We start from the raw sequence: 24904 nt of genomic DNA, 5'->3' as shown, positions 1-24904 counted from the left end.
AAAGGAAATCCAAATATGGTCGCAGCCGCAGTCAGAGTGGGTCGGAGCCAATGCAGTGCTTGCAGGGAGCGAAATGGGATTTCCATCCGGCACCGACTGAAATGGTCGCCACCAATGAGAGAGGTAAAGGCTGCTTTATGCTCACCATGCCGTGAAGGGCGCGGGGGTGGAGCGAGGGCCGGGCGCGTCAAATGACGTAAATTTGTTGGGCGTGGTTATTCGCTACCTCCATAGGGCGGCCACCGTGTGCCTGATTTTTTTTCTCACAGCGCGACCTCCGCACAGCTTCTCTCCAAACATGGCCGCTTTCAAGCCACTGAGCCCTGAACACTGAGCTGTGTTTTCCCCACATTTCTTGACCCATGTGGTAGGCTATAAACTTTGATTTGCAACTGTTCGTTTTTAGTCATTTCACCAAGTAAATGTGTTGTGTTGAGAGCATGTTTGGGAGAGTTTAAAAGCAGCACAGAGTAGGCTATCAGGGCTGAGAACTGAAACGGCTTTCAGTAAAAACAAGTTTGGTGATTCATTCATGTGCTGATGTACGGTCGTTTGAGAGTGAAAGCGCACTCAGTAGGCTACTGCACATAATAACGTTTCATTGCAACTTTTCACAGGCTGTTCTCACTATTACCATTGTACAATACATGCTGATCACTTGGCTGATCACTTCTGAGTATAATAGCATCTGCCCCAGCGCAAGGTCTGCACGGTGACTCGCGGAGCTCCACCCCCACGGAGCTTGCTTGAGTATAATGAGCCCTTCAGTCCACCATGCTGCTTCCCCCCAATCAGACTATGGTGGTGCTAACTACCAACATGTTAGTTTGTGTAGCTTGTTAAATAAATGTCTACCTCCAGCCTAGCAAGGGTTAATTTAGGAACAAGTCGAGGTTAATTTAGGATCAAGTTATTGTTAAGTCAGGATTAAGTTCCCCATCCGACTCAGATTCTTCTTTTTACCATTACTGTCAGAGAAACTACCATCTGAAAATGGTGTCCAATGTTGTAAAAATTGGATTCTGAAATTTAACTAAACCTTGTGACAGCCTGGCTGCTTTCAGATGGAAAGACTCTATAAGGCTGACAGGATGCTGATCCACACTGACAAGATGCTGAAGTCCACTGGATTATGAAACACTCGATTGTTGAAAGCTTTCAGGGATATTTTATCTTATACCTGTAGCTATTTTGCTTTATTCTTTATTCAGATTGAGTGGCTGCAACTTGTCAGAGGCGTACATTGAAGTCCTGGGCTCAGCTCTAAAGTCCAACCTGTCGTGTCTGAGAGAGCTGGACCTGAGTAACAACAACTTACAGGATTCTGGAGTGAAGCTGCTCTCTGCTGAGCTGGAGAGTCAACACTTCAGACTGGAGACTCTCAGGTAAAATCAGTTTACAGTTTTTCTCAGCTGATTTGACACATTTCTCCAAACTAAGGTCTGTTCTCTCAAAAAAGGATTCCTGAATCTGCAAAGGTCGCTGTGCAGGTTTTCCACAAGGATTTGAGTTTTATTGATCCAGCTTCGTATACACAGCACTGAAGCTCAGTGACAGAGAGGATCAATCATGCTCTGATATCTTGCTATTAGGTTACCACACCTCTCTCTGTTCCTCTCAGCCATAATTCAATGTCACATCTCCAGCTGCTTCGAAATAGAGCAGCTAGATATTAACCAGTGGGAATGTGACATCATCATCTCCCAGTTTTAACACCTGTCCTCTGGTTACCAGTTAGATAGATAATTCATATTAAAATGTCACTTAACACATTTAAAGCAGGCTAGTTTTGTTCCTGAATTACACTGTGAAGCGCTTAGTTCCCTGTGAGCTGAGGGCCAGCTGAGATCTTCAGGTCCTCCCAACTTTCCCTCAGACTCAACACTGAAAGTGGGTTCACTTTGAGGCTGCAGATTCACTATCATCTTTAAAACTCTGTAAAACACACATTTATTTACTTGCTTTTGTGCCATTTTGTGTAATCTGTTTGGTCCCTTCTTCATCTTCTTTCTCTATTTGTATTTATATTATTATTTAAATTATGTTGTTTTTAAAGTGTTTCCTAGGTCCTAGACTGTGTTGGCCTGGAAGGAAGACAAAGATCTTATATTGAATGCAGGAGCGAGCAGACAGCTGAAACCATGCTGTACTCAACGGCTAATATCTACATAACTACTAACTCTACAAACTAACTCTTTTAGACAGAGAAAGCACACATTCTATTAGTACTTTTGTGAACTTTGTGTTCACAAACTCCAAGCAGAAAAGAATCCTCGGCTCTTGTAAAATGAGCCAGAATCCTCAAAAAACGGCCTGGCAGAAGCTACCTACAGCAAAAAAAAAACGGCTGGCAGTCAATGTGTTAACAGAAGAGAAGGAAAAAAAAGAGAGAAGGCTCTTAAGAAGCATCTTAACTGGAGCTGTCCACCATCTCGATGTGAGAGGTCCTCTGCGGCCCATTAGATGGCACTCTGAGCCCACCAGTGGGCCACGACCCAGTGGTTGAGAAACACTGTTGTAGAATAACCTAATCGTGGTCATGTTAAACAAGAACTTCTTCTATTAAACATTATTTATTTCAGACATGGACTGCAGTTCAAATTGTTTTATATACACAAAATACAACAAAATTGCGAGAAACACTACAGAATTTAAGCGACCTTGGGTTCTGTGAAAGGTGCTATATAAATCCACAACATTCTTATTATAAAAGGAATCCATTCTGATTAGAGGAATAAAGCCTACGGTAAAACATTTAAAACACAAGTAACCATACATACAGGGGAGATTTTCAAGTGTTCCCCAATTTTAAACACTAAAGGGTGCATGAGAGAAAGGGAAAAGGGAAAAACACAAGAGGAACAGTGGACACAAGTATCTCCTTTTGCCTGACGCGGCTGGATCTGCCAGTGTTTTGTCATTAAGAAGGTGTTAAGAATGCCCCAGACCCTTCTTACAAAACCTTCTTAACGAAAGATCATCTTAGCGCTAAGAAGCTTTTGGGAAACGCAGCCTTCTTAACGGAAGATAATTTTAGGCTAAGAAGCAATCGGGAAACACGTTGGCTTCGTTGGCTTCTTACGGGAGCCTTAAGAAGGGTCAAAGAAGCTTATTAGCGCTAAGAAGCTTTTAAGAAACGCATGCCTTCGTAAAGAAGCAATTGGGAAACGCGTTTGCTTCTTAAGGGGGCCTTAAGAAGGGTTAAATTAGCTTCTTAGCGCTAAGAAGCTTTTGGGAAACCCAGCCATTGACTGACCCCTATGACTATCATATTGATTTCTACCGTATCGCCCAGCCCCATTATAGAGTGTGTTCTGCTCTCTCTTCTCCCCCTCCCTCCCCTGTTCTCTCCCCCCTCTCTCTCCCTTCCCCCATTCCCTCCCCTTCTCTCCCCCTCTCTCCCTCTCTAATAAAATATTGTCCATTCTCTTCATTGATAGTGCTTAGCTAAACTTAGACATATTATCTGTTAAGCCCTCTGAGACATGCTTGTGAATAGGGCTATACAAATAAACTTGAGTTGACTTGACACACACACACACACACACACACACACACACACACATACATACATACACACACAAAGATACACACATACAAATAGACACACCTGTGCACACATGCACAGGCACAGAGAAGCACGCGCGCGCGCACACACACGCACACGCACACACACGCACACGCACACACACACACACACACACACACACACACACACACACACACAGCATATTGCATTGTTGTATCTTCTTCACTGATGTATAGTTTGTAGTACTGGGTGATAAAACCTAGATTTAGGAAAGATTGATGGATTCAACATTTCATCAGTTCCTTCACTGTAGAGTTTGATGTAGCTTCAGTTAAATCAATATTCCATGAGTTTCAACATGGATTTATTTATTTGAAAGGCAGAATATAATCTACTGACCAAGACCAGATGCAGCTGGACCAGTTTGTAGTTCAGATTTCCCTTCTCTTGTCTATGGAGAAAATGAATGGGGAATTCTCATCTGGGGTTGGAGACCTCACGTGACTGTTGAGATCTATTGTGGCTGGGGGAGCTTAATTATTTACAGTGGGTGCTCACTTAAAAAAATATATATATAAGAAATAATAATAATTTGATTGGCAGTAGCATATGTGCTATAGTAAAAAATAAATAGAACCATTCATATAGACTGCACTAAACCACACCAGTGGACTGAGTTTGACAACAGGGGCCGGTTGCACCAACTGGTCTTAACTATGCCTGGTCGTAACTCCTACGTCGGTCTTAGTTAAGACCAGTCTTTAGAGTGGATTTACGCCTGTTGCACCAACACGGCTTACGTCTGGTCTTAACTACGCCGGTCGTAGCAATGCGCGTCCATGTGAATTGCCAGGGAATGCACCCTGATTGGATGATGTGTGCCTCGCGACCTGCTTGGAGCGCACTGTGCCACTACGCTCTATCAGCCACTACTGTAAGTGCATCACTACACTACACTCCTCCCACCCTCCCTCGCTCCGGGGGGAAAATGGCGGCGATTGAGCCAGACAGACAGTCTGAATGAAATTGAATGTAACGTTCCCAATTTTATGTATTAAATTCTAAAAAATTAACGGCAACATTTGGGAAGGCTAAGCCACACAACTAGTTCGTTGTAATCTAACATCATGCTTCAAAAGACGGAGAACTGGCTGTGTTACGACGATGTCGGTAAGGACTCAAAAAGGTCTCCGCTGATAAGACACGGAGATCTCTGTTACAGGCAGGCGCTACGCCTCCTCCTGACCAGGCGTAGGAGTTACGCCTGGGCGTAGTGAAAAGAAGGCTTAAGCCGTCTTGGTGCAACCGGCGTAGCTGTTAGGTCGTTAAGTTACGACCAACTTAGCTTAAGACCAGTGTAAGACCAGTTGGTGCAACTGGCCCCAGGTGTTTTGATACTTTTATCTGGTTATACTAGCATGAGAAACATTTACCATTTTGTCATCTCATCCAGAGGAAGGGCCCCACCTCACATATTTAAAGATATTAAAAGTCTTAGTACAGAAATTGATTTGATGACTAATTCAGAGCCACCTTTAATAATAACCACCATTGTTTATTGGAACTTGAGGATCTCCTCCTTGCATCCAATTGCAATTTCTGTTAATTGAATTTAATTTTTTAATGTTATCAAATCAATTAGTAAATTGGAGATGACTAGTCAAAGTGAATCTATGCATTCTCCAATCAACTACATTCATCTTCCAGGCATTTCTACTAGAATCTCTTTAATAATCGTAGCAAACAAAATGGGGCCTGAAAGAAGCACATCTACCACTTCCCACACAGAGGTTGTGATCTATAACAAACTGGATGGGAGAATGTGCGCATCTGTGCGTTAACTTTGATCCATGCACATTTTGGAGACAGTGGAAACCGCGACTGGGGTGGCAAAGCTAAAATAAAGCAAACAAGCAAATAATTTCCAGGCCGACTCCACATCAACTTACCACTATAATAATAGCCGATAATTATTGTTGGAAGAACGTCTAGGCTACAACGAAATGTGTCTTTGTTGCTTTATTAGTTCCAAAGCCGATCTGCTGTGAATTAGTCTCAAATGAAGCTTAGGTGAAACTTCAGACCAGTAAGACCTTGTTTGTTTCACACTAACTCATTCCCCTCTCTCCTTTCAGCTGCCCTGCATTCAACTGATTAGGGGAGCGTTAGTGATTTTTCTAAACCAATCACATTTGGCCACATCTTCCCATTCAGCCAATCTCAGCCTTAGCGGCAACCTTTAAATACTGCTCTCTTCTCATACACAGTCTGCTGTTATTTCAGTATGATTGCTGCAACCCTCCTCCACCCCATTCTCCTCCAGGGGTCTCATCTATCAAACCTTGTGTAGAATCCCTACTAAAACCATGACTAACCTGTCCAGTGACTATCTACTCTATCCAATCCGTGTTTCACCACCCAGTATGATATCGTCTTGCAAAGGTATCCCACACAGACGTAGTTATGTAAACAACAAAACGGTTAAAAAGTAAACAAGACAACTTATGCAAATAATCTGCACCAACCCTGACACTTCTTTAACTCCAGCGCCCCCAGTGGTTTAGTGGCAAAGAGAAGTCAGTGAGAAGTGTGCACAGGCGCACCTTATCCTACACAAACTACATTCCAAAGCTGAAATGCCAGACTGCTGTCCAACTGAAGTGCGCTGTTCCCCTCTGTTGGTTAGTTAATTTGTCCTGTTGGAAAATTGCTTTGCATCTGTTGTGACAAGCGGAGATAATTGTTGTTTGCAGTGAATGTGTTTGGGAAGGATATGTAGCCTATGGGTTGTAAAAAATATGTTTTGAATTATATCTCCCATGACAATAGAGTCTGTTTTTTGCCGTTCACACCTCTCTCAGCCTCAAGTCATTGGAAATATTTAGAACTTGGAACAATCATTATTCTACCAGTCAACACTGGAATCTTATCTTCTTCTTTTTATCTTTGTGATTAATGATTTAAATCCATGTGGTCATGAATGGGCTGTTAATGGTCATTTACGGTATGTATGTATTTATTTCCTGTCTATATGAATAGTTCATTTGCAAAAACAGATTTAAATCCATTCTTAAAATTAGCCCAATAGACAACATGCTGATACGCCATAGCCTATGAAAGTACATAGAGGATCATTTCCTGTGTTCTCGGACTTGTAGCGAGATGCTGCTGCTTTATCCACAAAACTGCATGTCAATGTAATAAAAATAATTAAGAAATAGGCTATCAAATAACATGTCGGTGATGTCAGGTTATGGACGTGATCGCGATGGGATGCATGTGAGTGTCAAAATGCGACTTACACTTCAAGTTGTACTCTTTGATTGAATGGTGATAAGAACATATTGACGCACATAATTAGCGAGCAGGCGACAGATTACAGAGAATTTTTAATGGCAGAAATCGGTTAAAAATTAAGCAGAGAATCAATGGTTAATCACAGGCAGGTTGCCTGTGTCTGTGCGCATTTCCAGCAGCGAGAGGAGGAGAGGAGAGGCACACCGCTGACTGAGAAGTGAATACAGTGATTAATACATGATTTTTAAGGTGCAATGTTATACCTAATACACATGACATTCTGAATATCAGACCAAATCCCCTTTTTCCCCTCCATCTCCAAATCGGACCACTTTTTTACTTTTTTCCTCAGTCACGCTCACTGCATTCACCACAGCCAGCAACATGTTGGCACTCTCTCGACATTTTCTTTTTTCATGCCTTCGCCATCATGGGGGAAAAAATATCGCGTCCCTCAGTCCGCTCTCGACATCAACGCTCTTCTGCTGATTTCTCGGTGGATACAGCTGCTTGCAAACATGATAGATCGCTGGCTAAAAAGGAAAACTACGTCCTCAGAAGGGGGACCCACTCAGAAAAAACAAACAGGACAAGTCGAACAACAAGGCACTTCTAGTTGAAACGTCAACACAGAGTAACATCACTGTCAGTGATGTTTAGTGTTACGTTATTGACGATGAAGAATTTGATATCGATAAGGAGGGAGGAGCCCGGCCGGGTGGCAACCCACGAGCCCGGTCCCTCTACGTACCAGAGCCCTCCCCCTCCACCGGTCCCGGCAGAGTAGTTCCGGAGCAGCGGATTGAGTGGCCCTGACCACGTGACCACCTTCGACCCTTCCTAGAGGGCTGACCGTGGGTAGCTACTGGGACGTAAGTTGGGGCTTGGCCAGCCCCGGATGGGTCACCTGGGCGAGGGTGTATGATGTTGCGAGACACGAAACATCCTATGACCCCACGGTACATCACTGAGGAGACGTCCCAGTTGCATCCATGCGATGTTTCTTTCTTTATTAGTTAGCCTGGCTTAGCCAGTGACTCATAGGAATAGACTACGTGACAACCAGGAAAGACTAGTGACTACTGGAGAGTCAGTTGACAGCCGGAACAGGGACGGCACCCGGGTAGCAGTATGGGTTAGCTCCCCAGCCTGCGTCTTTCGTGAGGAAGAATCCCAACAATCCACGAGAGGCCTTTTAGGAGGGCCATTCAAGCCGCAAGTGGAGTCTGCAGTGCCACCAAGTACTGGTACTGCATGGTATCCACCAAGATGCCATCACCTCGGAATGAGATGTTTGGAGCGGGGGAGTCTGGTACAGCGCACAGGTCCTAGACCTGGAGAGACGAGGGAGGAGCCCGGCCGGGTGGCAACCCACAGAGCCCGGTCCCTCTATGTACCAGAGCCCTCCCCCTCCCCCGGTCCCGGCAGAATAGTTCCGGAGCAGCGGATTGAGTGGCCCTGACCACGTGACCACCTTCGACCCTTCCTAGAGGGCTGACCGTGCGTAGCTACTGGGACGTAAGTTGGGGCTTGGCCAGCCCCGGCTGGGTCACCTGGGCGAGGGTGTATGATGTTGCGAGACCCGAAACATCCTATGACCCCAGGGTACATCACTGAGGATACGTCCCAGTTGCATCCATGCAATGTTTTTTTCTTTATTAGGACGTTAAAACGTTAATCCTCCTTATGCCGAGTGCCAGTGATGTCAACGTTGTTGTCGCCACTCAAATTACATTTCTCATAAAGCAGCCATGAAAATTTGGTGGAAGCATTTAAAGTGAAATGACACACAGATGGTTTATAGTCACTTCAATAGAACTCTCCCCAATGCAAAATTCGAACAGGTTTAGTTGCCAGTAATTAAAAAAAAAACACGATTTTAGACGGACAAGCCCGTCTTTTATTGTCACACGGTTACACATCAACACATGCACGGACGGCCACAACACACACATGCTGACGGTGGCCAGTGAAATTTGTCCTCTGCATTTAACCCATCCTGGCTTTGTCCTTTCCTCCGGGGGGCAGGCCAGGAGCAGTGGTCGCTTTCTCGTACAGCGCCCGGGGACCGACTTCGGATGTTGTCGTCACTGGTCGGATGACGATGACGATCTGATCTTCTGCATGTTTTTTTTAATGGGGGGGGGGGGGTTATGTACGGAGGAACCCCCCTGGGGGAGCACGGGGAGAACATGCAAACTCCACACAGACAGAAAGGCCCTTACGACGAGATACCCCACCTGGGCAGTAGGCACTGAAGATATGGGGGGAACACAACCACAGCGCCCGCAGTGTCCCAGGCGAGAATCGAACTCAGGACCTTCTGACTGCGAGGCGACAGCTCTACCACTGAGCCACCGTGCCCCAAATGACAGTAAGAAAGGCAGATGTAGTGAGCAAAGATGGATGATTTAACACATGCACTGCCAGCCGTTTTTCAATACTTTAGTTAGCTTCTGCCAAGGTTTTTTTTTTAGGATTTTGGCTCATCTTTCAAGAGCCGAGGATTCGTTTCTGTTAGGATTTTGTGAACACACAATATCTCAAAAGAACTAATAGAATGTGTGCTTTCTCTGTCTAAAAGAGTTAGTTTGTAGAGTTAGTAGTTATGTAAGCATTAGCAGTTGAATACAGCATGGTTTCAGCGTCTGAAAATTTATTCTGAGATAAACGGCTTTTTGTGAAATTCGATAGAACAGTCACTTTAACCATTCATTTTTGGCATCAGTAAGACGTCAGACATCTAAACAATAGTTTTGAACAGTAATTTCCTCCATAACAGCAGGAAACCCCCCTCTGCTTCCAACTCCTCCCTCCGTGGGCATTCTCCTCCGCCCTCCTTGGCTCTGCAGCGGGTCTGTGACAAACGAGTTGCTGCTGCCTGGCAGTCTGGATGGGGCTCGCTGGATGGGTTTCGCTCGTTTCGGTTGAGAGCTCTGATGAAGCTCTTGCGATTCTGGGCTTATTTATGGTGCGTGTTTCAAAGTGTGCATCCAGTCTATTCTTGGAACCCCCCACCGTTGCCACCGCTGTGCGTCAGCGCGAAAGTGAAAGCGTTTTCGCCATCCATTTTACAGTATGAGAACGGCTTCCTCGCGCTTTTCCCTCCAGTTTTGGCTCACCTCTTTCTACTCTGGAGAGACATGTCGCCACTCAGTGGGTCGGTAAAATAGATTATACACATGCAATACCTCCAATATTGGTATAGGAGACGTAAAAGGGTTAGATCAACGTCCCACCGTCAAAAAAAAAAAATCAATTTTTTTGACGTAAAAACACGTCATTGGCAGTCAACCGTTGGATTTTGTTTGACGTAAAAACACGTCATTGGCAGTGAACGTGTTAATATTCCATAGCTCTGACCTTACAAAATCTAACTGACATCACTATTGTGAACACAAAACAACACTTCTGATAATATGATATTAGTGTTTTAGTAGAGTGTATCACTCAATACAAAAAATAAAGGCTTTCATAGAACCAAAAGCCTATGGCTTAGTCTGCAGAAAAAACGACAAAAGCCATAGTAATTTAGACTCAGGTGTGCATAAACTACTTCCTTTTTTATATACAAAAATGTGAAATTACAGTATTATCACTTATTGGACAGGAGAAGCAGGTATTTGTCGGTTATATTGCCTGAAAAAAATCCCCCTTAAAGTCTATAGATCCCCCCGAAAATCTATAAATCCCCCCTATCTGAAGAACATAAGGGGGGAATTCCCCCCTAGTTTACAAAGTGAATTTTAAGCCCTGGGTCTGTTGAACAGTAACAGTGATCCTGACCTGAGAGTCTCCAGTCTACAGTGTGGACTCCCCAGTCCAGCCGAGAGCATCGTCAGCCCTAAATCTTGTAGGTCGTTGTTATTCAGGTCCAGCTTTGTCAGACTAGAGGACTGGGAGCTGAGAACTGAGGCCAGAGCTTCACAGCTTTTCTCTGAGAGCTGGCAGACACTCAGCCTGAAGGACAAGAAGACATGTGTAAATGTTATTCTGTTATATACTTATATATTTTATGTCAGTATTGTATTATTTCTACTGACAGACTGTATAATGAGGCTAATTGACTAACATAGCTAACAGCTAGCTATAATGCCAGAGGCTATTTACTGTATACTGTACTGTATTATCTGTCTATCATGTGTCAGTCTTCAGACCACTATAATGTCTGACCTCATCACCGTTCACCAACAGCTTATTTTTTGGACTTTGAGCACAAAATGAATACAGTGGCTAACAGTGTGGCTAATCAACAGACCAGGTCATGACTCACCAACACATTAACTATCTTACAAATGACAAAATACACTGGAGGGGGGCTTTAATCTCAGTATTGTATTATTTCTACTGACAGACTGTATCATTGAGGCTAACTGACCTTATATTTAATCTCATTATTGTATTATTTCTACTGACAGACGGTATTGATGACCTTAACTATATTTAATGTCAATAATGTATTATTTATCCTGACAGACTGTATTGATGAGGTTAACTAACTCTTATATTTAATGTCAATATTGTATTATTTCTACTGACAGACTGTATTGATGACATTAACTATATTTAATGTCAATAATGTATTATTTCTACTGACAGACTGTATTGATGAAGCTAACTAACCCTTATATTTAATGTCATTACTGTATTACTTCTACTGTCAGACTGTATTGATGAAGCTAACTAACCTTATATTTAATGTCATTATTGTATTATTTCTACTGACAGACTGTATTGATGAGGTTAATTAACCCTTATAATTAATGTTTTATTGCATTATTTCTACTGACAGACTGTATTGATGAGGTTAACTAACCCTTATATTTAATGTCTGTATTGTATTATTTCTACTGACAGGCTGTATTGATGAGGCCCTGTAGCCTGTAATACGAAGCTAGTTTAATGCCTTATCCGAGTAAGTTTGAGTTTAAACCTGGTTTAGCCGTACTACAAAGCAAGTTAACTTTCAATCACCATGGCAACTGATGCTGCAAAGCTAACCTGGTCGCGACCAGGTTAGCTTCAGAGGATAAGATCAAAATCCATGAGAGACCCATATAATCGGCTCTCTGGAGTCACTCACCATTCATAAGATCGCCATATGAAAAATAGATTGCAGTCAACTGAGAATAGAACAAGCAAAACATTCGTGGCTCTGTAGGCTACATAATTAAATTAAGCCTACTTACCACTTTATGTCTTAACAGCTCAACGATGCGTGGAGAAATATTATCACTATTAATCACCGCGCGCATATCATGAACGGACCCTCAAATGGAGTGAGGGTGATATTCTCCTACATGCCAGAAAAGCCTATACATATAATATAGATATGGGATAGCCCCAATACTAAATATGCAGGCTATTCTTGCATCTTTCAGCTGGAACTGTGTCCTGTAGGCTGTATGCCAATATATGAGCAAAAATAGGCTAGTTTTTATCAATGATAACTATGCCCGCATCGTCTCAATTCAGTTCAGCAGTTTTATCTTTTATAGTAGGCTATTAGGCTTTATACTAGGCTATTTTATATATGAATTATTCGATCAGTGCAACCACACACATGAGTGATAGAGATCATTATTCATTGGGCATGCGTTTCTAAATCTATGGTCTAAATAGGCTTACAGATTGTGGAAATGTATAGACTGAGATTACACATTTACATTTGTTGCTGCTGTAGGTGACAGAAATCGCTGATCAAAGTAAATCAAATGACTGATGTGAATACAAGCTGCTGCTTTAGACAGCCCTTCAGCAGACTATCCAACGCGGATTTTCATTCTGACATTAAATCGCGGATACATTAAATATCCGCTAAAACTCTGATCATGCACTGCGCTTTCATTCATTGAATGAGGAAATGGGTGTGGAAATGGGTGTGGGCGTGGATCAACTCAGCTGTTCATAATGTGATTGGCTAGCGGACCTCTTTCGCGTGCACGAGCGAAAAACGTGCGCGTGCACAGGCAGATCCCAGCTTCAGTTATCAGTATCCTTAAACTAGATAGCTTTGATCCTGTTCAGTCAAACCAGATCAAAGGGACTTATCGCGGATCTGTTAAACTAGCTTCGTAGTACAGGGTCCTGGTCTAGAGCAGGTCCCAGTGTGTTTGCATGGTGCTGTATACTGAGCTGAATGGAGCACTAACACTGACAGGGAAACTGGTTAAAACTGGATAAATCCACCAAATGGTGCATGCACTGTTAGGCTGCACAACAGGCCATGCAATAAATACATACATACATAAAGTGGGTATAACTTAGGAAACACTTTAAAAACAACATAATTTAAATAATAATATAAATACAAATAGAGAAAGAAGATGAAGAAGGGACCAAACAGATTACACAAAATGGCACAAAAGCAAGTAAATAAATGTGTGTTTTACAGAGTTTTAAAGATGATAGTGAATCTGCAGCCTCAAAGTGAACCCACTTTCAGTGTTGAGTCTGAGGGAAAGTTGGGAGGACCTGAAGATCTCAGCTGGCCCTCAGCTCACAGGGAACTAAGCGCTTCACAGTGTAATTCAGGAACAAAACTAGCCTGCTTTAAATGTGTTAAGTGACATTTTAATATGAATTATCTATCTAACTGGTAACCAGAGGACAGGTGTTAAAACTGGGAGATGATGATGTCACATTCCCACTGGTTAATATCTAGCTGCTCTATTTCGAAGCAGCTGGAGATGTGACATTGAATTATGGCTGAGAGGAACAGAGAGAGGTGTGGTAACCTAATAGCAAGATATCAGAGCATGATTGATCCTCTCTGTCACTGAGCTTCAGTGCTGTGTATACGAAGCTGGATCAATAAAACTCAAATCCTTGTGGAAAACCTGCACAGCGACCTTTGCAGATTCAGGAATCCTTTTTTGAGAGAACAGACCTTAGTTTGGAGAAATGTGTCAAATCAGCTGAGAAAAACTGTAAACTGATTTTACCTGAGAGTCTCCAGTCTGAAGTGTTGACTCTCCAGCTCAGCAGAGAGCAGCTTCACTCCAGAATCCTGTAAGTTGTTGTTACTCAGGTCCAGCTCTCTCAGACACGACAGGTTGGACTTTAGAGCTGAGCCCAGGACTTCAATGTACGCCTCTGACAAGTTGCAGCCACTCAATCTGAATAAAGAATAAAGCAAAATAGCTACAGGTATAAGATAAAATATCCCTGAAAGCTTTCAACAATCAAGTGTTTCATAATCCAGTGGACTTCAGCATCTTGTCAGTGTGGATCAGCATCCTGTCAGCCTTATAGAGTCTTTCCATCTGAAAGCAGCCAGGCTGTCACAAGGTTTAGTTAAATTTCAGAATCCAATTTTTACAACATTGGACACCATTTTCAGATGGTAGTTTCTCTGACAGTAATGGTAAAAAGAAGAATCTGAGTCGGATGGGGAACTTAATCCTGACTTAACAATAACTTGATCCTAAATTAACCTCGACTTGTTCCTAAATTAACCCTTGCTAGGCTGGAGGTAGACATTTATTTAACAAGCTACACAAACTAACATGTTGGTAGTTAGCACCACCATAGTCTGATTGGGGGGAAGCAGCATGGTGGACTGAAGGGCTCATTATACTCAAGCAAGCTCCGTGGGGGTGGAGCTCCGCGAGTCACCGTGCAGACCTTGCGCTGGGGCAGATGCTATTATACTCAGAAGTGATCAGCCAAGTGATCAGCATGTATTGTACAATGGTAATAGTGAGAACAGCCCGTGAAAAGTTGCAATGAAACGTTATTATGTGCAGTAGCCTACTGAGTGCGCTTTCACTCTCAAACGACCGTACATCAGCACATGAATGAATCACCAAACTTGTTTTTACTGAAAGCCGTTTCAGTTCTCAGCCCTGATAGCCTACTCTGTGCTGCTTTTAAACTCTCCCAAACATGCTCTCAACACAACACATTTACTTGGTGAAATGACTAAAAACGAACAGTTGCAAATCAAAGTTTATAGCCTACCACATGGGTCAAGAAATGTGGGGAAAACACAGCTCAGTGTTCAGGGCTCAGTGGCTTGAAAGCGGCCATGTTTGGAGAGAAGCTGTGCGGAGGTCGCGCTGTGAGAAAAAAAATCAGGCACACGGTGGCCGCCCTATGGAGGTAGCGAATAACCACGCCCAACAAATTTACGTCATTTGACGCGCCCGGCCCTCGCTCCACCCCCGCGCCCTTCACGGCATGGTGAGCATAAAGCAGCCTTTACCTCTCTCATTGGTGGCGACCATTTCAGTCGGTGCCGGATGGAAATCCCATTTCGCTCCCTGCAAGCACTGCATTGGCTCCGACCCACTCTGACTGCGGCTGCGACCATATTTGGATTTCCTTTCCAAGCCCCCGTGTCGAATCTGTATGCCTGCTGCTGTACGTGTCGAATCTGCTGACCTCAAATGCCTGCGCCGCTGCCTTTGAAACAATAACAACAGCAGTGCTAGTTGCTAGCTCATTGCTACACGCTGAAAACGATTGATGTGGATTATGCAATGAAGCAGCCTGCACATGGTACGTTCGGTGGATGGCTGTAAACAGCTTTTCCCCCCTCTAGTCCACAATAGAAAGCGTCCCCAGCCAGACTCACCTCGCCCCTTTGCTGGGACAGTCCGGTAAGCGAGACTAGCACCACCATAACACTTAAAGCCCCCCCCCTCCAGTCAGTTTTTCATACCTGTACACCATTGATGTTCTATGAAAACGTACATGAGCGCGTGCTGTAATAACACACGTCATCATTTGAGCCAAAGATCATATATTAGAACCAAAGGCTTATACTTTGTTCCACTGCAACATCATGGCTGTAGCGCTGTTGTCCAAAAAAGGAAAAGAGCCTCGCTCCTGCATTCAATATAAGATCTTTGTCTTCCTTCCAGGCCAACACAGTCTAGGTGGTAGACCGGAAAGAGTATGGCTGACTACCTCTGCAAAATGTTTGTCCAGAGGCCACAATATTGTTATAAATATCAACAACCAGCCAGTATATATCAAAGTTATGGAAAGAGTGTGAATCAAACTGCTTGACAGTTATATCAAACTGGTCATTAAGTGGCGTTTTACTGCCATGTAACTAACATTCACAGGCTAACAGCTAGCTAATGCCAGACGCTAATGCCAACTATTCACTGTAACTCATACAGTAATTATTATTATCTGAATACCATACATCAGTCGTTAGACAACCATAATGTCTGTCACTGACGTCATCATCTGTTTTCACCAGCAACTTATTTTTAGGACGTTGAGCCCAAAATAAGGTTATTTGTCATCAAAATAGACTGGCGAACACTGCAGGGTTGTGTCGGAACTGGTACGGTCGCCCCCCCCTAACCTCGAACCCATCAAAGTTAGAAGCTTATCGCATAATAGTGTGTTCTAATCATATGTATAATCACATAATAATGTATTCTAAGGTAATCAAATGTAACCCATTACATTTCATGTAAACTGCATGAAATTTATTGTTGTGCCATAACTGGTCAAATTGGGGGGAAATACTCAAACACAGTAAAAACTATAATTTGAAGCCTTCCCTCCAGGATGGATGCTTAACATCAGGGAATAAATTACTTTTGAAAAATGGCCAAATATAGCACTTTTGAATGGAAGTCAATGGAGGGCAGAATCGGTCAACCCGGGATGTGTAACAACTAAACTAACCCGACACAAAACTTAAGATCGAGGGATTTGACACACAGGGAGCGGAGCCGGTCAGTCGGAGCCGGTCGGAGACAATGGCAGAGCTTGCAGGGATGTCCTTCCGCTGCCAACTGAAATGCGTAACCTCGTGCGTAACTCGGATGCTGCGTGGCCTCGCCTGCTCTATTGGCATGCGCAGCGCACAATCGCTTGCTCTGTGGGCATGCACAAGTGCACAATTGCTGAAATTCTCATCACTGATGACATCACTGTCACTGATGATGTCACAATGCCTATGACATCATCAGTGCCCCTGACATCATCAGCGATGTCATAAGATGATTTTGGTCAATAATGCTGGCACTGATGACGCTGCCTCACCTGCAGCTCTGCTGCTCTGTGGCCTCGCCTGCTCTATTGGCATGTGCAGTGCACAATTGCCCAACTTCGCATTACTCGTGACATCACTGTCACTGATGATGTCACAATGCCTATCACATCAGTGCATGACAACATAATAATGATGATTTGGTCAATAATGATGTCACTGATGACATCACTGATGTCATAGACATTGTGACATCATCAGTGGGGCAAAAATAGAAACAAACATTGCCCACTTGCTCCCTTTTATATAAAGGAGAATGGTCATTAATGTGCGTTGTCCCGCAAATAAATAAATGAATAAATAAATAAAACATTTTTAAAGTAACACAAATGTACTTTTACTCTAGTACTTTTAACACATTGACTGCCAGCCGTTTTTTTTTTGCTGTAGGTAGCTTCTGCCAAGCCGTTTTTTGAGGATTCTGGCTCATTTTACAAGAGCCGAGGATTCTTTTCTGCTTGGAGTTTGTGAACACAAAGTTCACAAAAGTACTAATAGAATGTGTGCTTTCTCTGTCTAAAAGAGTTAGTTTGTAGAGTTAGTAGTTATGTAGATATTAGCCGTTGAGTACAGCATGGTTTTAGCGTCTGAGAGTGAAAGCTGAGATAATCGCAGTTTTGTGAAATTCAATCAAACAGGCAGAACAGTCACTTTAACCATTTATTTTTGGCATCAGTGAGAGATCAGACATCCAAACAATATAGTTCCGAACGCCCTCTCCTTCAACTCCTCCCTCCGTGGGCGTGTCTAGTGGCTTTCAGCCTGCGTTTGTCACAAGCGAGTGCTCTGCTGCTGCTGCTGCTGCTGCGAGTTTGAGCAGCCTCCCTCCCTGGCAGCGAGTTTGAGCAGCCTCCCTCCCTGGCAGCGAGTGTGGATAGGGCTCACTCGTCTCTTGGGTTTGAGAGCCCCGATGAAGCCCCGTGCGACTCTAGGCTTTATGCTGCCCACCCAGTCCATTTCTGGAACCCCCCACCGCAGCAGCGCGAAAGCGTCCCCGCCTACAGTATGAGAATGAGGCTCGTTCGTTTCTGGGTTTTCGGGATGCGTGCAATTCTGGCCTTTCTGCGGGCGTTTCAAAGTGTGTTTCACCCATAATCTATTATGCAAATTTGCAATCCCCCGTCTGGTGACTGATGACTGTAAAATCGCCAAGCCATTTCCTTGAGAATGGAGGAAGCAGCCGCGGGAGGCGGCTGCTTTTGGTTGACTTTCTCTCTGTCGGGAGAGCACCGTCGCCACCTAGCTGCTCGGTAAAATAGATTATACACATTCAATACTTCCAATATCTCCATAGGAGACGCGGGGGGCATTGATCCACGTAGCACCGTCAAAAAAAATATATATTTTTTTTTGACGACTCAACTCGTCGTTGGCAGTGAACGGTTGGATTCTGTTTGACGACTCAACTCGTTCTTGGCAGTGAACGTGTTAAATAGGCTACTTTTGATTAACTTGTACTTCTTGAGTTAATCTTCACTAAAGTAACACTATTTATTTGTACTTGAGTAGGATTTATCAGTACTCTTTCCACTTTCCACCTCTGGTGAAAACAACATGAGCAACATATGAGATCTAAGCCTCTATAAAACCACATCCTGTCTGATTTCAGATGGAACAACTTCAGATGCCCTCAAAGTACAATATTGAAATCTCATCAGCACATTATTAAATATGATGTCTGACCTGAGAGTCTCCAGTCTGCAGTGTGGACTCTCCAGTCCAGCAGAAAGAAGCTTCACTCCTGAATGCAGCTTCCATTCTGAATCTACACTCAGCTCCAGAATCAGGTTGCTGTGACTCAGGTCCAGCTCTGTCAGATGGGAGGGGTTGGACTTCAGAGCTGAGGCCACGACTTCACAGTCAGTCTCTGACAAGTTGCAGTACATCAATCTGAATACAGGATAAAGGAGGAGATGGACTTCAGAGCTGAGACCAGGACTTGAGAGCTGAGGTCTCTGAGCGTTCAAAGTTGGAAACTCTGTTTACAGATTTAGCCAAATGTAAAATATCAAAACAGAGCTGAGACTAAGTAAAACTTATAAAGCATTTACAACAACTACTACTACTAATGATGATAACTACAATAATTGAGGCAGTTTGGTTCAAATTCTGGTAACACAGTTCCGCCTGACACCATTAGACACAGATTTTGAAAAAAAATCTTGAACTCGACTAAAGAATGAAACTCAAGAAACAACCGATCTGCTCAGTAATGGAATATAAAACTGAACCAGGGGTAATCTGCTGTGTTGTTAAAGACATCGTATATGTTTGCAAACAGTGATTATGCATTTTGTGGGCCTAGCCGAACTGGTTGCAGAAAGTGACAGCTAGCGATTCAGCGGTCATAGAAATATGGAAGACCTGGATGCCTTCACGTATTTCAAAGGTTTGCCAGCAACAGACAGGTTATCTTACACAAATAAGCTACTGTAACTCTTTCGATGGGGTGAGGTTTCCTGACCAGTACTCGCTGTCAGGATTGGTCTTGGATCAAACTACATCGCCAAAGTTCGGTGCCGGACATCTTCATATTCCTAGTTGGAAAGCCCAGCGCCTATACGGCACAAGACGTCTTTTTCCCTTATTCCGGGGATCTCTCTAGTTTCGGTTTGACTTGTTCCCTCAGATTTTCTGGTACCACGATGCATGCGCAACTGCAGTGACATAACCCTGTGACGTCCACTCCAAATTGCTCTATAGGCTGATGACTAGAGCAGGGTTAAACTGCTGTGTTCTCTCAAGCCCCTCTCACACAGTCTGTGAAAGCTGTGAATTTTGTGGGATTATTAAGACTTGCCTCCTGTGTGAAAGTCACAAATGCGGAGTGGTGGATCATTTTGTTATGCCTTTCGTTCCACCGGTGAAGGTAGTCATAGCCCCGAATCAACGTCTGTCTGAAAGGGTACCCGCGGGAAGACGGATCAAAGCTCAGCTCTCATTAAAGTAAATTACAGGGGAAACCACCTCACACAGCAATACAAAGGGGAAAGGTTTAAATGAAAGTAAAAAACAAGTAGCCTATGCAATCCATGACTGCAACAGGGGCGCCAGGAAGAATGCTCCGTACCTACAGTTTATGAGTAAGTAGGTTAGGCTATTTTATACTCAAACGATGTTGACATTAGTAGGCAAAATTCTCTACCTCACGGTGAGAGAAGAGAAGATCACTCATCATGTGAAGGCAGCTTAATTGTTGCATGCTGCTGAGCTGTGCACATTGATGAGAATGCTGGCAGGGGGGAAAAATCTATACAATTCTCAAACAAATCATTGGACCAAACCTGAGGGATTTGATGTAGAAAAATCATCAGAAACTAAAAGAAAATGCTCAGAACCTAAATGTGTTGCGGGGGAATGAATTTCCACTTTAAAGAGTGCATCAATCAAACCCCGCCACTCTTGCTTTCACTGTAGTTGAGTCGAGCATGTCTTTTTTTTCCCTTTTTTCCCCCAGATTTCTTTTATCCAATTTTTATCCCCCAGTGCAAATGTAATTTATTTATCCTGGTTGCTGCTCCACCCTCTGCCCTCTGCTGAAACTGGATCCATGCTTCCGCCGAGACATGGGCAGTAGCCAGCCGCTTCTTTTCACCTGACAGGGGAAGCTTCACCGGTAGGACATAGCACGTGGGTGGATCACACTATTCCAACGAGTTCCCCTCCCTCTGAACAGGCGCCCCAAACGACCAGAGGAGGCACCACCTCAGCGACCAGGATATTGCATGTTTTTGAATGAAGGAAACCCCCAGGGGGCCCTTTTGATGACCCCACCCGGGCGGTGGGAACTCGAGGACATGCGGACGGGCACGCACTCTTTCAGCGCTCACAGCGTCCCAGGTGGGAATCGAACCCAGGACATTCTAGCTGTGAGGCGACAGCACTACCACTGCGCCACCGTGCCCCCGTCGAGCCGAACATGTCAAACCACAACGCAGTTTCATCAATGGTTATGATGTCCTTCGCCTGTATCTTCTTTGTCTCAAATCTGTGTTTAAAATGTGACCAAATTCACCAGCAACTTTAATGGATTACCAGTTTCCGCGTTGTCGGCATATTTGGGTCAGCTCTCGTCTTTTCTCTTTGATCTTCTTAACGACCAGCTGCACTGTTGACAGTTGTTGCGCATGCAGGCGATATTTGGTGGTCTCATTCATCATACAGTAGCCTACACTATAACCTACACATGAAAATATTAATTTAGGCTACTTAATAGGAGGAGCTGCGTGGAAATGTAATTTGAGACGAGTTTAATAGGCTACAACTCAAATTGGGATTATTTTCACCGGACCTGGTGACCAGCATCATTTTAATTTGTCAGACTTTAACTCAGCGCCCATGGTTCAGGCCTCATTTCAATCTGGGAGGAGTGGATGCTACAATATGGCGGGCTGCTTGGTTCTGTGTGAAAGCAATTTCTGTGGCAACACTGCCGGGGTTGCAGGCCTTCTGAACGTCAATATTGCGGGATCTGTGTTTAAAAGTGGCTATAGGCTGATGACTAGAGCAGGGCTAATCTGTTGTGTTGATTAGAGCAGGGTTAATATGCTCCATTCTGATGACTAGAGCAGGGGAAATATGCTGTGTTGTGATAGGCTGATGAGTACAGCAGGGGTAGCTGCTGTAGAGCAAAGTTTTTAATTTGTTTCATCTGGCCTAGATTATGGAGAAATGTGTGTCTGTCTGTCTGTCTGTCTGTCTCCCCCCCCTCCCCCCCCATATCGAAAATGGTATCGGGCAGTGGGGTTTCAAAGTCTGAGACTGTGGGCCTTCCCCCAGACAAAGCTTGGAATAAGGAGCCCCCTCGCTCAATTGCCTATATTGCCTATATTGGATCATGATTATGTTATTTGATCCCATAGAAACTTAACTGCAGGAGTGTTGGCGTGTATAATGTCCAATGTGCGGCTCTTCGGTTACTTTATGTAAGACAGTTTGGCCCTTTGGGAAAAAATCTACACTGTTGGTATTCACAATCACATCAGGACTAACCGAGCCTTCCTGCAGTTCCTCACAGCTGGGATCAGTCTCAGTCCTCCCTCCTCTGATATGTTGTAGGCCTCCAGGTCCAACACATCCAGAACTTCCTCTGACATCTCTAGCATGTAGGCCAGAGCTGAGCAGTGAATCTCAGAGAGTGTATCCCGTGATCTGTTTTCTGACTTAAGGAACTGTAGGATCTCCTGATGTACCGACCGATCGTTCATCTCCATCAAACAGTGGAAGATGTTGATGCTTCTGTCAGGAGAGGTATTGGAGATGGCCATCTCCTTCAGGTTCCTGATGGCTCTCTGGATGCTGTCTCGTCTGCTCTCTGTCTGACCCAGCAAGCCTCGTAAGGGTTTCTGGCTGGACTCTAGTGAGAGGCCATGAAGGAAGCGGACAAAGAGGTCCAGGTGGCCATTTTTACTCTCCAGGGATTTGTCCATGGCTGTCTGCAGAAAGACATCAAGAGAGTGTCCACTGTCTTCAGATCTAACCAAACCTTCCCCCAGGAATGTCTCCAGTACCTTCTCATCCATGTTTGTGTGACAGTGGAACATGTAGACAGCAGCCAGAAACTCCTGAATGGTCAGATGGACAAAAGAGTACACCATGTCCTGGTACAGCCCACACTCCTCCTCTTGAAAGAGCTGTGTGAACACTCCTGAGTACACTGATGCTGCTCTGGTATCAATGCCACACTCTCTCAGGTCGGCTGCATAGAAGATCAGGTTGCCTTTCTCCAGTTGCTCAAAAGCCACTTTTGCCAGAGAGAGAATCATCTTGCTGGTCTCTTTAGTCCAGTGTGCATCTGTCTCGTCCCTCCCATGATACTTGACTTTCCCCCGTTTGGACTGAACCACCAGGAATTGGATGTACATCTCAGTCAGGGTCTTGGGCATCCTTCCCATCTCACTGGTTTTCCACACAGACTCCAGAACCATAGCAGTGATCCAGCAGAAGACTGGGATGTAACACATGATGTGGATGGTTCGTGAAGCCTTGATGTGGGAGATGATTCTGCTGGCCTGCTCTTCCGTGAATTTCTTCACATCACTGAATCTCTTCTTGAAGTACTCTTCCTTCTGTTGGTCAGTGAAGCCTCTCACCTCTGTCACCACGTCAAAGCACTCAGGAGGGATCTGATTGGCTGCTCCAGGTCGTGTGGTCATCCAGAGGCGAGCAAGGGGAAGCAGTTTCCCCCTGATGAGGTTTGTCAGCAGCACATCCACTGAGGTCGACTCTGTGACATCAGTCACGATCTCATTCTGGAAGTCTAGAGGAGGTCGACACTCATCCAGACCGTCAAAGATGAACAGAACCTGGAACTTGTCAAAACTGCAGATTCTTGCTTCTTTGATCAGAGGAAAGAAGAGATGAATAAGTCCCACCAAGCTGAAGTTTTTCCCTTTCAGCAGATTCAGCTCTCGGAAAGTGAACAGAAATATGAACTCGATATCCTCGTTGGCTTTGTCTTCAGCCCAGTCCAGGGTGAACTTTTGTGTTAAGACTGTTTTCCCAATGCCAGCCACTCCCATTGTCATCACTGCTCTGGTTGGTTCAACTCTTCCAGGTAAGGGTTTAAAGATGTCTTCACATGTAAGTGTTGTTTCTGATCTCACACGTTCCCAGGATGCTTCTTCAATCTGTCTGACTTCATGTTCATAATTGACCTCTCTACTCTCTCCCATTGTGAGGTGAAGCATTGTGAAGATCTTGTTCAGAAGTGTTTGGTTTGCGCCTGTTTTAGCAATCCCCTCAAACAGATACTGAAGCTCCTTTATCAGTTTGGATTTGTGTCGACGTTGACACGCAGCATCACGAGTTTCTGAAAGAACAAACAACAGATGGAATCAATGAGTTATTTTACACATTAATAATTTACACATTCCCAACTCCCTCCTGGATTATTAGGGACCAAGGATAAACCCAAAATTAAACAAGGTAGTATAGGCCTGACTATTAATGGCTATCTAAGCTTTGACAAGGCTACAGTTGCTCACAGTTTTAATCTTTTTTTGTTACAACAATAGCAAGTGACTTAGTGCAAAAGCTTCCTGCTAATACAAAGGACTTTGATGAACCTGCAGTGAAACAGTACTATAAATTCAAAGGGATTATTGGGGAGCAGTTCTCCCTCTCCCAAGTTACAATCCCAACAGTCACCAAACTACTCAATAGTCTGGATCATAGTAAAGCTTGGATGCCATTCCAGCCAAGTTCTTGAGAGATTCTGCAGATGTCATTTCTCCATATGTCACACACATTGTAAATCTGTCTATCATCCAATCAAAGGTCCCACAGGAATAGAAAAAAGCTAGAGTGACTTCCCTTTACAAGAAAGGCAGTAAAATTGATCAAAGTAACTACAGGCATGTGTCTCTCCCTTCTCCCCCCCGCTGATCAATTCTCTCTCCTATCCCCTGATGAAGCCTCACTCACCCTCATATCCTCTCTCTCCTCTGCCCTTGACTCCCTCTCCCCACTCTCTACCAAACCTGCCCGCCCCTCCCCCCCTGCACCCTGGCTCACCGAACCTCTCCGCACCAACCGCTCCCGACTCCGCACCTCAGAAAGGACATGGAAAAAATCTCGCAACCCCAATGACCTCGCCGCTTATCACCTCTCCCTCTCCAACTTCACCTCCTCCATTTCTTCTGCCAAATCCTCCTTCTACATTTCCACTATTCAATCCTCTGCTTCTAATCCCCGCAAACTCTTCCAGACATTCACGTCCCTCCTCAATCCGCCTCCTCCGCCCCCTCCCTCTTCCCTTTCTGCCAACGATTTCTCCTCCTTCTTCATCAATAAGGTCGCTGCCATTAGCTCATCATTTCCCTCACCATCCCTCCTCACCCCTTCTCTCACCTCCTCTTCTTCACAACCTCCTGCCTCCATGTCATTCTTCTCTCCCCTCTCCTCAGATGATCTCCTCAAAATCATTCTTTCAGCCCGTGCCACCTCCTGCCCCCTAGATCCTATCCCCTCACCCCTCCTTCAGTCCATCTCCCCTGACATTGCTCCCTATCTCACCTCCCTCATCAACTCCTCCCTCTCCTCTGGTATTTTCCCCTCTG

The 24904-nt window shown here is 44.3% G+C and overlaps 1 protein-coding gene across 1 annotated transcript in view; it reads right to left on the bottom strand.

Annotated features, from left to right (window-relative positions):
• The window catches only part of LOC310792207 (NLR family CARD domain-containing protein 3-like), a gene marked incomplete at both ends in the record, with an annotated part of 42292 nt that extends 17660 nt beyond the window's left edge, over positions 1 to 24632 (bottom strand). Inside the window, 5 exons of the mRNA XM_083653935.1 lie at positions 10613 to 10786; positions 13771 to 13944; positions 18528 to 18734; positions 21837 to 23655; positions 24545 to 24632. Coding sequence (XP_083510061.1) covers positions 10613 to 10786; positions 13771 to 13944; positions 18528 to 18734; positions 21837 to 23655; positions 24545 to 24632 — 2462 coding nt within the window. The remainder of the gene's footprint in view (positions 1 to 10612; positions 10787 to 13770; positions 13945 to 18527; positions 18735 to 21836; positions 23656 to 24544) is intronic.
• Positions 24633 to 24904: the final 272 nt, after the last annotated feature.

The sequence above is a fragment of the Poromitra crassiceps genome (assembly GCF_964638095.1).
Source record: "Poromitra crassiceps genome assembly, chromosome: 17".
Lineage (NCBI taxonomy): Eukaryota > Metazoa > Chordata > Actinopteri > Beryciformes > Melamphaidae > Poromitra > Poromitra crassiceps.
This window is presented reverse-complemented; position numbering and strand designations above follow the sequence as displayed.